The 14,504-nt window shown below is 42.5% G+C and overlaps 1 protein-coding gene across 10 annotated transcripts in view; it reads left to right on the top strand.

Moving 5' to 3' along the window:
- TRAPPC9 (trafficking protein particle complex 9) overlaps positions 1 to 14,504 on the top strand; it is a 480,517-nt gene that overhangs the window by 447,072 nt on the left and 18,941 nt on the right. For all 10 annotated transcript variants that reach the window (XR_004244481.1, XM_032134195.1, XM_032134121.1 and 7 more), the window contains one exon: positions 7,618 to 7,841. Coding sequence is in view for 9 of the 10 variants with exons in the window: in XM_032134195.1 (XP_031990086.1) it covers positions 7,618 to 7,841 (224 nt within the window). In the remaining variant the exon portion in view is untranslated. The remainder of the gene's footprint in view (positions 1 to 7,617; positions 7,842 to 14,504) is intronic.

Genomic DNA, 14,504 nt, shown 5'->3' with positions numbered 1-14,504 from the left:
AAGCTGCCAGTATACAAAAAACAGTGTTATATGAGACATCCTAATATGTTTTAGTTATCTTTAAATGTAATATAGGGCGTTTTTCCCCCTCCTTTTTTTTCCCCCCCACAGGGCAGGGTAAGAATGCTCTGAAAGTCGTCCTGACACAGACAAGCTATAGAAGTAAAGTTTTCAATAACCTGAAATAACATGCAGATCCCAGGCTTGTGAAATTTCGAACACAAGACGCACACTATATGCCAGCCTGACCTCCTGGCTGTGTAGCAGATAATAAAAAGAAATTTTGTCAAACCTGCTTGTGATGAACAGATAAAAAAGGGTTGCCCCACATTCGTAAATGAGACCATTTAAGCAAGCTGGGGCCATGTCATGGTATATTTTAAAGTAAGTCAAAAGGAGCTCAAGCTTACTGGAAAACAGAGTTTTGAGCATCTTAAAATTTTAAGGATCTGCCTTTGTGCATTTAGGTTAGGACTGGACACAAGCAATACAAACTCTGAAGGGATTTTCACTTGATAGCACATTGAGCAAAGCACCAAATCACAGGTTATCTTGGCTGCCAGAGGAGAGATGAGACAAGCAGGTGCCATCCATGTGCCAGCAATTTCTTAGGGAAGGAGAAATGTCTATCATAAAAGGCATGTGTGAAGTAAAATAACTCCCACCAAAACTAGGGAGGTTAAACTGAACTGACACATTTCTGAAATAAATCTGTGGTTAATGTGCATTCAGATTTTAAGATCCCAAGTAGAAGCTGGAGGCAGTCAAACCCTGGAGAACGAGTCATGTTCCTGCCTCCCTCCTCAGCCGGTGTGACCCTATTTTTTTGAGTTAATGGAAGAAGGTTGTACCACATTTAGATGTTCATAGCCAAGATCAAGTAGTGCTAAAACTGAATGCTGATCACCTGTCTTGGAGATTAAAATTGGACATAAACATTGTACTGATTTGGAGGAGGAAATCTTGCTCAGGGCAAATGACAAGGTTGAGGAATCCTTTTGCAAGCAAGTCCCACGGGGATGCTGCAGCATCCTCAGCCTGTTGCCATCACATAGTTAAGAACAGACACAAGCTGGGAACAATTTGGCAAGAACGATAATGGGACCAGTCGGGATCTGTCATCAGCATACTGGGCACTGCAAAAGAGTGATTAAATAGGAAGACACGGACAATTATCAAAGACTAATTGCTTATTGTTGCTAGAACTATATTTTAAATGTGTTTTTCTTTTTAATTGCTTTTGGAGCAAATAAAGTGTCCTTAATTCAATTCTAAAATGTTTGGGAATGGGAAGTCTGCCAGGAACCGGGCAGCTCAGAGGTCCTGTGAAAGCAATTGCCTCTTTCACCAGCCTATATTCATGTCCAGTTATCCCATCCTCTGCCAACTTCCCTGTTTTCTGGTTCATGCCCCTAGGTTGGCTGAAGGTCTCTGGGTTGTTGGTACTTGCAGGAAGCTGCAATAGCTTGTTCATATCTTTTTCTGTATTTTTCATTCATCACTGTACAAGGGCCCTGAGCCAAAGAGGAGCTGAACTCTTCAGGTCCACAGAGGGTTTGGAGCAGCAGCTCTGAGTATAAGGGCAGTTTTTAGGACAGGACTAGCAATGATTGACAAGGTGAAATATCTGTGTAGTTTGAACCTGTTACAACACAAACATCTTTATGCCTCTGTGCTCTGGTACTACTGACTGCAGGGAAATTGAGCAGGGGCTGGATTTGCCTCAGTATTGTGTCAGTATAACAATGAATGAACATGAGGATGTTATTCCAAATTAAGATGCTCAGGTTTGGTGCGAAGAGCAGGTCCAAATCACAGACAGAAGTTTTAATGCAAGTAGCTGGGAGGATCTTGTGTTATTAAATAACCATTCATCATTTTCCTGATGAAAGTGACAGGGAACACAGTTTTTATATTCATAGAAATATTATTTGTATGGATGTATTCAGCTTTGAAAGTACTGCAGGACATCATCATGGACAAATGAATGTAACCAAATCTCCTTCTCTGTGTGTAAATAATTTGCAGGAACAGTTTGGAAAATGAAAGAAAACTGGTCTGCATTAAGGAGAACAAGTGAAAAGAGGGGAAAGAGTGTTTAGGTTCGTATTTTAGAGGAGACACACAGGAAAATCCAAGGATCCTGTTTTCTCAGCAGAATGCCACATGTCACCTGCTCCTCTAAGCATCCCCAAAAACCAGGCTGATAAATCTGTTGCTAACTTGACACAGAGCATGAGGGGAGGGATGGGAAACCTGCTTGTTTGGAGATGAGCAGGATCAGCTTGCTCTGTACAGACAGTTTGCCTGCAGTACAGGTTTTTTCCTCCTTTCTGATCTCTTCTTCTACCTGCATAAAATGTAAGATCAGAAATGGACAGAATTGTTCAACCTATTACTGAATAAATGATTTCAAAAAGAAGTCCCTTTTCATTGTAAAGTTCCTTGCAAAATCCTGAACAAACTCTCTTGCAAAAAAAGGACAAGGAAAAAAATAAACATATATAAAGAGTTATTCCAGACACCGTGGCTGGTGCTTTCTGTGCTCTTTTAGGGCAATTAGAAGGAAAGCTGACCTGGGAAAACATTTTAATCTGCACTTTAGATTTTTTGAACACAGAAAAACTGAATCATTCTGTGAGACCTTCATTGCAGCTTCATCTCTGGCTTGGGCTCTGGGTCTTTGGCTTTCCTCCAGCGAAGTACCTGATGCACATTATCCATAGATGTCGGTGATGCTACTGCTCCTCTCCCCTCCCCAGGCCATGGCTCTCCTGGTTCACAGACCAAGATGAGTAAAATTAGTATTTTTTAATTAACAAATCTAGCAGCATAGCAATGGTTGACTGACAGAGGACCCTAACTCTTACAGTAAAGCTAGGCATAACTTTCTTTTCTAGTTTCAAAGCTCTCTTTTACCTTGTGTGTGAGAGGTATTTACTCATCTGGGCATCTCATGCCTTGAGTTTTGCTGGCCACCTTGTTTGTGCAAAGCCATTCCTCTGTGAGGTGTTTGCTCAAAGTCTCGGTCCAAGTTCACAGCTGCAGAGAATGGCAGAGGCCAGTGCATGGGCATCAGCTGGGGATTCAATATCCAGTTTAAAAGGAAATATTTAATGGAACTTTCTCCATCCATTCCACTCCCCCCCCCGCCCCCCCCAAAGATGAGCAGAACCACCCTGCCTTTGTCTGCAGCCTGTTTTTTAAAATCAGCTCAAAAATGAGTGAGGAGAGAAAACATTACTGGAATATGCATTTCCGTGGAGATTAAATGTGTTTGTATGCAGCTTTCCAAAATTAAACTTTGACAGGGGCAAAGAGGGGCTTTGGTGTGAAAATGCAATTAGCCATGACCCAGGACTCTTGATATACAGGGGGACCAATGAGTTTTGAGCTCTTGCACAGAAAGTTGACAAAGTGGCAAGAACAACTTATTATGTGTTAATATGAGCAGAGTAAATAACACAAAATGTTATTAATTTTTGGTATTCATTTCCAAGTGGCTCCTTTGGGTGATGTAGACAGCAGTGCACCTGGGAGGTGATGGTAAATGATGTTTTTCTTGTGCAATAGTCATTGTCTTCCTGTTAGTAACATTCAATCCCTTTTCTTGAGAGTTCTGAGATCTTGAAAGAAAGACATTATAAGAGTACTGATGTATTATTTTCACATAATGATCTCTCACAGACTTCCTGTGGTGTCAATAAGCATCACCCATCAGCTGGGCCATGAAGCAGTTTTTCCATCTTAAAGATTAATTCATGGAAATCCTAAAACACTTGGCAAAGGCTCTCAATGAAAAAGCAAGGCTTTCCAATCACCCTTCTCAGTGGTTGTAGCGGCCTCATCCTCCACCTTCCAAAATGTGTTGGATAACATTTTCTCCCTTGATACAAGAATCAGTTAGGGAGGGTCCCAGAGAACGGCCCTGTGCCTGTTCATGAGTGACTGGAAGAGACAATAGCTGTCCTTTTTTCATGGCTATTGGGTATTGCAGGGAAATTTTGGCACCCAAGGGTGCCACCGTAGTGGACATTGTAGGTAAATGAACAGGAAAAGGGGTGGGGAGAACAGCATTCTGTTGGCTTATTGCATTACTTCAAAAATGATTTAATTAGAAGGAGATTGGGAGATTTCTAGGTCTTTATGCCTTTTTTTTTTCCCTTCTGTCATCCAGATTTCATGCTGCCACTTTTAAAATACAATTTATATAAGCAGTTTGAATTAAACTTGGTCCTTCTAATTTTCTGAAGTGCTGTTTCTCTCGTATCTGAATCTCTGTAGGATGGAGATACAGCCACGACTGATTTCTGTGCTGGTGACTGCATCTTCTGATTCAGAGCTCCTGTATTCTGAAGCCAATAATGATTCACTCTCACAGCAGTGGTGTGAGCAGTCTCAGCTTTTATATGCCATCTGTGTGAGTGAGCTGAATCTGCAGAAACGGGACCCTGTGCACATGGCTTTTCCTCTGCTCATGGATGAAAATATTAAAGCAAATCCGTATGGTCCATGAGATGTTTTCTGTGTCAGGAAGGGAGTAAAGCTGCCTGTCAAACCAAGCTGTTCTCTCTGATGAAAGGGGGCTGTTTTTAAACACTCCTTTCCATAGTATTTTGCACGCCAGCCATGTGTGCTTTCTCATCTGACATCTCATTGAGATCCTTGGCTCCGGTACTGCAGGAGGGAAGTGTGTTCTGGGAAGGAAGGAAATTATCTCTCAATATGTACACAAACATGTGTGCACACACACACACACTCTTCAATCAATCTAAATGGATTGAAATTTTTTTTTAGGAATGTGAAAAAAAATTAATCTGGTTGAGCCAGACTTAATTGCTTCCCTTTTGTTTGGATTTTCTATTTCCTCATGAAGATATTAGAAAGAAATTCTCTGAGCTATTATTAGATACAAAGGTAGAGGTAGAGGGCAAAGGGTTCATTTACAATTCTGACAGCAGACCATTGAAGCTAAAAGGCAACTGATGAGCAGCTTAAAAATATAGATTCATCCACTAAGCTCGGGGAGTATTTCCAAAGGTTTGTGCTGGTCTGGGGATCTAACCCTTTGTGCAGCTGTAAAACCCACTGGATGGAGAAAGCAGAAAAAAAGTGGGTTTGCTTTTTTTCTTTTTAGTTAATGAAAGGAGTTACCTTGAAGGGAGAAGCTTGAAAACATGAACTGATATAAAGTAATGAATTTATATAAATGCATTGCTTTTGTAGGAAGCAACTGGACTTCAGCTCTGTGTCAGGAGACTGGGAAGCATAAAGGTTATTCACAGACACACATTCTTTGTGTTTTGAGAAACTCAAGTCAGTTAATCCCTGATAATGGGATGCCATTATAACCACTACTTCACCTTCATGATCTTAGGGCAATACTGCAAGAAGCAATTTGATCATGTTGGGCAGAAGAGTCCACAGCATTAGAGTGTGCTGTTGCAGAAGAAATCCAATGCCAAAAAGGTTTTCTAGCCCTCCCCTAAAATGCATTGGTGATTATTACTTCCTTTCAGAGAACCACAGAGATGGGCAGGGACCTCTGGAGATGATGTGGTCCTATCCCTGTTCAAGCAGGGCCACCTCAAGCCACTTGCCATGGACCACATCCAGATGGCTTTTGAGTATCTCCAAGGATGGAGACTCCACAACCTCCCTGGGAAACCCGTGCCAGAACTGGGTCACCTTCACAGTAAAAAAAGTATTTCCTGATGTTTAGAGGGAAGCTCCTGTGTTTCAGTGTGTGCACATTGCTTCTGATCCTGCCACTGGGCACCACTGAAAAGAGCCTGGCTCTGTCCTCTTTGCACCCTCCCCCCAGGTGTTCATCAACATTGCTGAGATCCCCTGGAGTCTTCTCCAGGCTGAGCAGTCTCTGTTCTCACATCCTGTCCTCACAGGAGAGGTGCTCCAGCCACTTGATCCTCTTCATGACCCTGCACTGGAGTCTCTCCAGTGTGTCCATGTCTGTCCTGTACTGAGGAGCCCAGAACTGGATACAGCACTCCAGTTATTCCTCACCATGTTCTAATTGTCAAAAAAAAAAAAAAAAAAAATTAAAGGAAATTTTGGAACAGGGGCTGTTCCAGCTGGGACACCAACACTGGCTTTGGACAGCTTCAGCTTGAACACTGCAGGGGTTTTTGTGCTCTCTCTGCCGAGCCTCTTGTGTCTGGAACTTGTTACTGTGTCTGGGCAGCTTTGGTCAAGGAGAGGTTTTCATCTGGGTGCCTCAGCTTTGCTGACCTGACCTCTGGAGTAAATGTTCCTTTCTGAACTTGTTTCTTCTTTGGCAATAGCTTTAGTTTATTTTTTTTCCAGTGACTGCCTTGAGGCTTGTTCAGTTTGCCAGGCTAAAGGGCATCACAAGAACATGCATCATTTTGTACTTTTTGTCTAAGGCAACAAAACAAAACTAACTTAAAAAAATCACTTTGGTGTAGGTTGTTTTTTTTTTGTTTTTGTTTTTTTTTTTTTTGTGTGTAGTTTTTTTTCTCTGTGAAAACTCCTGAAGCATAAAAATAGTGTCTTTCCTTGAAGAGGGGCAATTACTAATGTAAATCCAATGCAGAGGAATAATATGATGTATGTCAAAAGGCAAGCAACCGAGGAGGAGCTGGAGTGATGGAAGTGCCTCACGGGCAGATGAGATTGTGGGGATAGGTGTTCACACAAAGGATGCTTTCTTACATGTGCCCAGGGCTTTCTCTTATCTCTGAACATGAACCCATAGTGAAATAGAAATGTTCCTGTATTAATAGTGCATTGGAGATAACCCTCTGAAAAATACAGTAATACTGCACAACTGGGAGCCCTTTGAGCGCAGGGAATTGGACTGGCAATTTCATAGCGTGTTGATAATGAAACATTTTGGTTCTGTATAAGCAAATGGGCAAGGTTAATGGACACATTACTCTGGCTGTCATTGTCCCAGCAGTAACCAATTTAGAGGCTTTATATTTTCTGCTGTCCCAGAAAGGGAAAGAAAAGTAGAAAGTTAAAAATAGAAATCCCAGAGTGATTTAAAGTGCAAAGAGTGAACAAGCTTGTGTAGTCTGGTATAGTTTTAAAATCTCTTTTTTCCTTATAATCTGGACTTTAATATATGTATTACATTGCAAATTCTGCCGGTGTCTGTCCTGCTCCAAAAGCTCACTTCCTTACAGAAGGATTTATTCTGGCTGTAACACATGAACATGTGCCTCCAGCCCTGGATCTCTCTAGCTGCTGTTTGTACTGATGGTTTCTGTTTGTATTTCCCTTCACCTGATGCTGGTGATTTGCAGAACCATGAGAAATTGTCTGTGGCTTTGGCCTTCAAGGGAGGAGGTTAAGAAAATATCTTCTGGTGCCTGTGTATAGATCGTAACTGGTTTTTTTTTTTAATAACTCTTTCAACAGTGATGGGCAGATATCCGGCCTTCATGAGCTGTTTTTTCTCAAGTAGGTGCCCTACACAACAGCACAGCATTGGGTTTTCTTTCCCAGAATTAACTGTCCCACACTCTCGGTTTCATTGGGGTTACTTTTATGTTGTTGAGTCTCCTGTCAAGATTAACAAAGTCTCTGAAGCAGGTGTCCAACCTAATGAGGACTTGTTTCCTTGACTTGCAGACATCCTGGTTGATGGCAAGGTCTGTGACTGCGACATCGTGGTGACCTGCCAGGTGGGGGACCCTGTCCCCTTGCAGGTGAAGTTGACCAACTGGAGCAAGCACAGCGTAGGGCCCTTTGCTCTGACCATGATGCCCTACCAGGATTACCAGAATGGGGTGCACAACTACGACCTGCAGGATGCCATCACTTTTGTGGGGTCCAACACCTTCTACATCGACACCGTGAGTTATTTTATCACATGTATCAGGATTTTGAGTGATGTGCACTTAAAAGGGGCTTCATTACTCCATTGTGTATTTTAAAGCAGATTAATTGTTGAAAAGCAGTTATTGCTAACAGTGCTGCTGGGTTAATCTAAAAGGATCTCTCTGAAATGGTTTAAAACTGCAATTTCCTACCATGTAAACCACTAGTAAATTATCAGAGGCAGCAACTTCTGGTCTCTCCAGATCTGACTGAATGTGAACGGGTAACCCTAGATTGAATGTTCAATACCATATTGCCAGTCCCTCGAGTCACCAGTGCAGCCTGCAGTAACAAATTTTAAATAAATTTTCTTTTTTTCTTTAGTCCATAAGAAACATTCCACAGGCTGAGCCAAGGAACTCAGCAAATCAGTTTTAGTCAGGTCCTGAGGAAACGCAACAGACTGCAAAAAGAAAATGCTAAACATTAATGGCCAGTCTGATGAGCTGGTTCATTTCCTGGATGCTTAGCATACTGTTATAAAACCATAAAGAAATGCTTAAAATGAGACAAAAAAAAAAAAGAGAGCCCCTTTTTAAAACAATTGAGATTATGATTTTTCTCTCAATTTCTCTAGAAAATTCAAGTCTAGGAGCCTTTTGCTTTTAAGGCAAGACACTGAAAATACAGATAATGCTGCTCTCTCCCACATCCTTCCCTCCCAAAAATACAACAACAAAATACCTGGAATGAAAATTTGCAGGCAGTGCTGCAGAGTGGGATGAGCAGCATTTCTGGTAACTCATGAAATAAACATGAAGAAGGGGGTGAGTGTTTGGGATAGTGCTTAGGACCTTTGTTTAGGTCAGCTGTTCAGGTTGGTAACAAAATGTACCTGTCAAAATTAAATATATAAGTGAACCTTAGTTAGAAAGAAATTAAAGGTTAACCACAGGGATAGTTGCCATGCATATTTTTCAATTATGCATCATAGAAGAAAATATTTCTAAAAGCTAATGAGCATGAAATATACCATCAACTTGAATTTTAATGGGGGCTAACTGCATTCTTATAGCTGAATAATTTTAATATGTCAACAGAAATCATCCAGGGATGGCTTTCTTTGACTCTGTTTCTGACAAAGTGGAGTTTTTAATCAGAGTGGTGGTGTTTGCATGCCCAGCTGCCAGAGGGCCTGACCCTCCAGGCTAATGAGGGAAAAGGGAGATGTCAGTGTGATGTATTCTTACCTTCTGATTGAGTCTCCTATGGGGCAAAAAGTCAGGAGGTCACATCTCTGGTGTCTGCCCAGGCAGCCTTCTCATACATTACGGTCCCTGCTTTTGCCCCACTGCTCAGTATTTTGACATTTCTCCTGTAAACACAATCCCCAAGAAGTTAAAAATAGAATTGTTTTCTGCTGCTTGTCCTCCTTTCCATACAAAAAGGTGAAATGAAGAAAATGTCGACTCTTAGACAAGAAGTGTTACATTTCACAGTGTGTAGGGTTGATACTACACAGGCTCCTGGGGAAAATGCTTGGTCATGTTTCCTTGGGGCATAGAGCCCTGATCATGGAAGAAAATCCTTCATGTCTGTCAGAGGCCCTTTCTTCCCTCATAATAACTAATTTAGGAATAGAAAATAGATTTCAGAAAGTGCCACCTGTTTGGGGGACAAGGGGAAAGCCCTGTTTTGTGCATTTCATGTTTCAGGGAAGAACCACCATGCTCAGAATTGTGCTTATGCTCTGAGTTTGGCCAAAAGTCAGACAGACACTGGTTAAAAAAAACAAAGAAGCTCATGGTTGGGTGAGATGAAAGAGAACAAGAGTTTCTCTTTTTTATAAATGAAAGCTGAGATACTGGCCCAGATTCCCTGCTGGTTTTCAACTCAGTGCTGCTGTGTGGAAGCTGTTAAAAATGCCCCCATCATTTTTTTAACATGAGGTCGTGAGCACTTGATTATTTTTCTTGTTTAATGGAGGTGGTTTGTGGTGCTGCCCTTTCCCGGCTGCTTGGGAAAATGCTCCCCTCTCCCCCAGCAGACCCATCAGGACAGACACTGCAAGCACTTGTTTTTGTGCGAAGTTGTCCAGTTTAGCAAAAACTACATTGGTCAGCAGTTTAAGTTAATTGGGCTGACTTCACACTGACACTGGCACAGAGGTGCTGGCATGATTTATTGCAGGGCTGAGCTGGGTGGGAGGAAGGATGGAGAATCAAGTATGGTTTGGTGTATTGCTGGTGCATGGTCAAGAACGAGTGAGATCATCAGGTATTACAACAAGGGCAGATACTTCTCACACCCTGAAAATTCACTCTGTTGTCATGCAGAAACTTCATTATTGGTACCAAAAACCCCAACAGATCCCTCTGCCTTCCTAAATGTTAGTTTCATATTAAGTCTCATGCTCAAAAATTCACCGTTTTTTTCGATTCCAGACTCAAAGCAGTTTCTGCTGCTGTCTGGAAGACAGGGGGTATATACAGGAATTTTCAGGATGCACATGCTGCTTTGCAGTGCGAATATAAATTGTTGAAAGGGTAAAAGTCACACAATTTTGCATTTTCCTTTTTTGTGGCTTGAAGTCCAAGTTAGAAGATCTATCTTGGAAGTAATGTAATGATGCTTGTTCACCTCTTTATGCTTTTACCTCAGTGCAATGCAGCAGCCTGGGTTTGTGTCACAAAGTCTGCTGGGATATGCTACTTCAAAGAACAAAGTCTTTTCTGGAAAGTTTTAAAGGATATTGAGCTATTTCCATGCATTTTAAATTAAACAAAATCTGTATTTTTAAGCACGACTTCTAATTTGGCTAACCTTACTTTTCTCTGTCTGTATTTGACAGAAAAAGTGACTTTCTCCATTATGATTTAAATATTTGACATTTTTTGTTCAGTGTGTGATTTTGAAACATGAGTTAATATGGTGGAACCTACCCATTAAAATACAGTGCATTGATTTATTTTTTTTATCTCGCTTCACAACATAAAGTTTATCTTTCACCATATTATTAAAATTTTTAGTTCTTACCAATGTTTTTTGTTGACTTATTAGCTGATCAGACAGAGTTGCTTTTTGCCAAAACTGAAACCAAAAATATTGTCTTATATGGAGATTCCTGTAACTCCCAGCAATTCATCCTCCCTTGTTGTCCCTGCTTGTGCCATTACTTACTCTCAAGCAGGATGTTTTCCTGCCTGTGTTATCACACACAAGCTCAAGCGACTGGTAGTGGGAGATGAGGAGAAATTCATTAGTAGATGGTCATTTTGAATCAGCTCAGAAGCAATGATGAACATTTGCTCACTTCTGGCAGGTCCTCTGTGGCCCATCTGGAACAAATTATTTTTCTTGGCACCATTTTATTCACACTGTAAACTCTTTGGGGCAGTGAGCAGTAGCTGGCACCAGCCCTAATCTCCAACTGAGCTCCCTAAGTACTACAGCAGTATAAATAAGTAGTAATTAGTTCTAAGCAATCGCAGTCCCACATGGTAGCCTAAATCAGGGAAGGATTAGGATGGAGCTAGAAACTTAATTTTTCTTCTATCTTGGTGGAACAAAGGAGTGATGTGGTTGTTTCTTCCTTGATTTTCGATCATTATTTTCTGGGGTACAAGCTGCCAATCTTTGGTTTCCGTGAATGGTGGAATTTTAGTAAAACCTGTTTTAACTCTGCCTTGACTCAGGAATGTCAGCGTCCTGACGAATGATTCAACATGCATACAGGCACATATCTGGGCAGTGACACCACCAGAGCTGTGTGCTGCTGAAGGACAACACGAATTTGGTCTGGGTCAGGCACAAGTCATGTTCTTTGTAGTTCAGCTGGGTCATGCACTGCAGTCAGTGGGATGGTATGTCCTGCCAGCTACAGTGGTGGCCACCTGAACAAGCCACTCTGACTGGCTGAGCAAGTCATCAGAGCTTATGCAGTTTAGGGAACATTTTGCCTCATTCTGCATTTGATCAGGTGAATCCTTGTGTTGAACAGCTGGCTTAGATGTGAACATCCACTTTACAGATATTTGGGTGGCTTCAGTTCCAGGCTGAAACACCTGAATTAGGAGGCGTTACCAGGGGTGGTGGCCCACTAAGCTCCCATGAGTCAATGGAGATGTGGTCTGCAGCAGGTAGAACCTGGCTTATAAATACCAGGGCTGAGATTCAGTTGCCTAAAAGTGGATGTTTGCCATCATACAGGTGCTGTGGGTATCCTACCAGCCTCCAGATGCTGCCAGAAATCCTGTAAGACATCCTAGGTATCTTCCCAGTCCTGTGCAGGCATCTCAGTGCCTTAGGCCATCCCATTACCTGTGTTTGGGCAACTCTGTTCTGGCTCTGCAGGCTGCCTAGGGAGACCATTCTGTGTTTGCTCCACTGTCTACACTGACTAGATATCTTCCTTTTGTAGTAGGAGCTTGAATACCTTGTGTGCAGAGAGACACCTAAAATTAGGTGGTTTAACCTCAAAAATTAGTCCTGTGCCTGGTGTAGCAGCTGGGCTGGATGTGACCCTCTACTGGCCTGACTGCTGCTGCTGAATGTCTTTTGGGAATGTTTGTAGGCAGCCCCACTGGAGAGGCAGCCTTACTTTCCAAAGCTGGTTCCTATTTTGAAGGAAACTTCTTGTAATTCCTGCAGAGGCACCTGCACCTCAGCAGAGTGAAGGTCTCAAGCTCCTTTTGCTTCCCTGTTTCTTCTACAAACCACAAGTGTTGATACAGTGATGGTGATACAACAGATGTGGGTAGAGGCCAAACCATGAATGTGATGTCTGGTGCTGATGCTGCTGAGCCCGAAGCCACCTTCCTGCTTGCCAAGGGCTCTGAGCTGTGCTGTGACAGATATTCCTTCATGGTACAGTGAGATCAGGAAAGATAGACCAGGAGCTTGGAAAATCTAAGGGTCCTGAGGAGGCTTCGTTTGCTGTTTGCCTGCACCCACTGCTGACATAACTGCCTGCCTCTGCCCTCCTCTGGATGCAAGTCCAGTGAGGCAGAAATAAGGCAGGCAGCCCTGGGAGAAGGGGAAGGAAGCAAGAGGGGACATGGCTTGATGTTTTTGTGCGTGTCCAGACGCAGTGCCAGAGGGCAAGAACTTGTACCCAGCACGGATGGGAGATGCCAAGGATGGGGTCAGGGGAACAGCTGTGGCTGCTCTGATCATTCACGTGGATGACACGATGCTGATACCAGTTTGCTGTAGTCAGCGAAAGTGCTCAGCACCAAAACCAAAGAAAGCCTGGGCTCTCCAGCTCTGAGGATGTGGCTGCTTGTGAACAGCCAGGCCCTTGTGCAGGAGCTGCAATTTAGAGTCACAGAAGCATGGAATGGTTTGATTTGGAAGGGACCTTAAACCTCATCTCATTCCAACCCCCCTGCCATGGGCAGGGACACCTTCCACTAGCCCAGGTTGCTCCAAGCCCTGTCCAACCTGGTCTTGAACACTTCTAGGGATGAGGCAGCCACAGCTTCTCTGGGCAACCTGTGCCAGGGCCTCAGCACCCTCACAATAAAGAATTTTTTCCATATATCTAACGTAAATATCCCCTCTTTCAATTCGATCCCTGTACTCTTTGTCTTATCACTACAGATCCTGATGGAGAGTCTTTTCCAGCTTCCCTGTAGCCCCTTCAGATGCTGGAAGATGCTGTGAGGTCTCCACTCAACCTTCTCTTCTCCAGGCTGAACAACCCCAACTTTCTCAGCCTGTATTCACAGAAAAGCTGCTCCAGTACCTTTAGTGATTTCATGGCCCCCCTCTGGACTTTTTTCCAGTTTAGGGAGGTTCAACAAAGCAGCCTGATACCCCAGGCTATACAGGATGCACATCTACTGGCTAAAGAACCCAGCTGTGAAAATCCAAAAAACCCCTAGAATAGGAGAAAATGGAGACAAACAGCTCATTCCCTTCTGAAACCTACAGAGAACCTGCCTCATGGAAGGTGGTGGCTGGAAGTATTCAGCGCTATGGAATATTCTTGAGTTCCCCTGAAATCTTCTGCTGATCATTTTCCTCTTCCCTGCTATGGCCTTCCCATCATCCCTGTTCTGGACTTCCCATGCAGTGGCAAGTTTGTCCTTCAGCAAAGGATGTCCATGGGCACCATTGTTCATGTCCCAGTTTATCTTATGATGAAATTTTTTGTAGTGAGGAACAGTCCTGATCACCTGTGTCAGAGCCTCAGCCTTTACTGGGACTTTTCTGCTGGGATGAATTTGCCTTTTCACAATTTTTGGGAAAATTCTGTCCAATGGAATGGCTTCTTTGTGTTGATTTGTATTTTGCATTTGCTGTAACTTCATCTCAATTCTAGGCATCCTGAAACTGGATTTAACGTCTTGTGGAAGCAGATACTAATTCAAACATTATCACATGCTGAACAGTGGTGGGAGTGTTAAAGTTGGAAATTACTGAAGTGTCTTGCTGAAATGATGGACTGAGATATATTATTTGTTGTGAAGATATGGATTGTAGATGGATTTGGGATGAAGGAAGATACATAAATGTAGAAACAGTGTGAACTCTGCATTTAATTTGGACAAGTAAAATCAGGATGGCTACTGATTCTGGGAAGTTTCTTGCTAAACTTCATTATTTCAATGATAGTGAATATTAAAGTTCCTGATTAGAATTTGCAGTCAGATTGTGTCTCAGTAATAAGTGAGAATGAATTTAGTTATTGCTAA

The sequence above is a fragment of the Corvus moneduloides genome, chromosome 1 (genome assembly GCF_009650955.1).
Source record: "Corvus moneduloides isolate bCorMon1 chromosome 1, bCorMon1.pri, whole genome shotgun sequence".
NCBI lineage: Eukaryota > Metazoa > Chordata > Aves > Passeriformes > Corvidae > Corvus > Corvus moneduloides.
The sequence above is the reverse complement of the archived record's forward strand: the minus strand, read 5'-3'. Positions and strand labels throughout refer to the sequence as shown.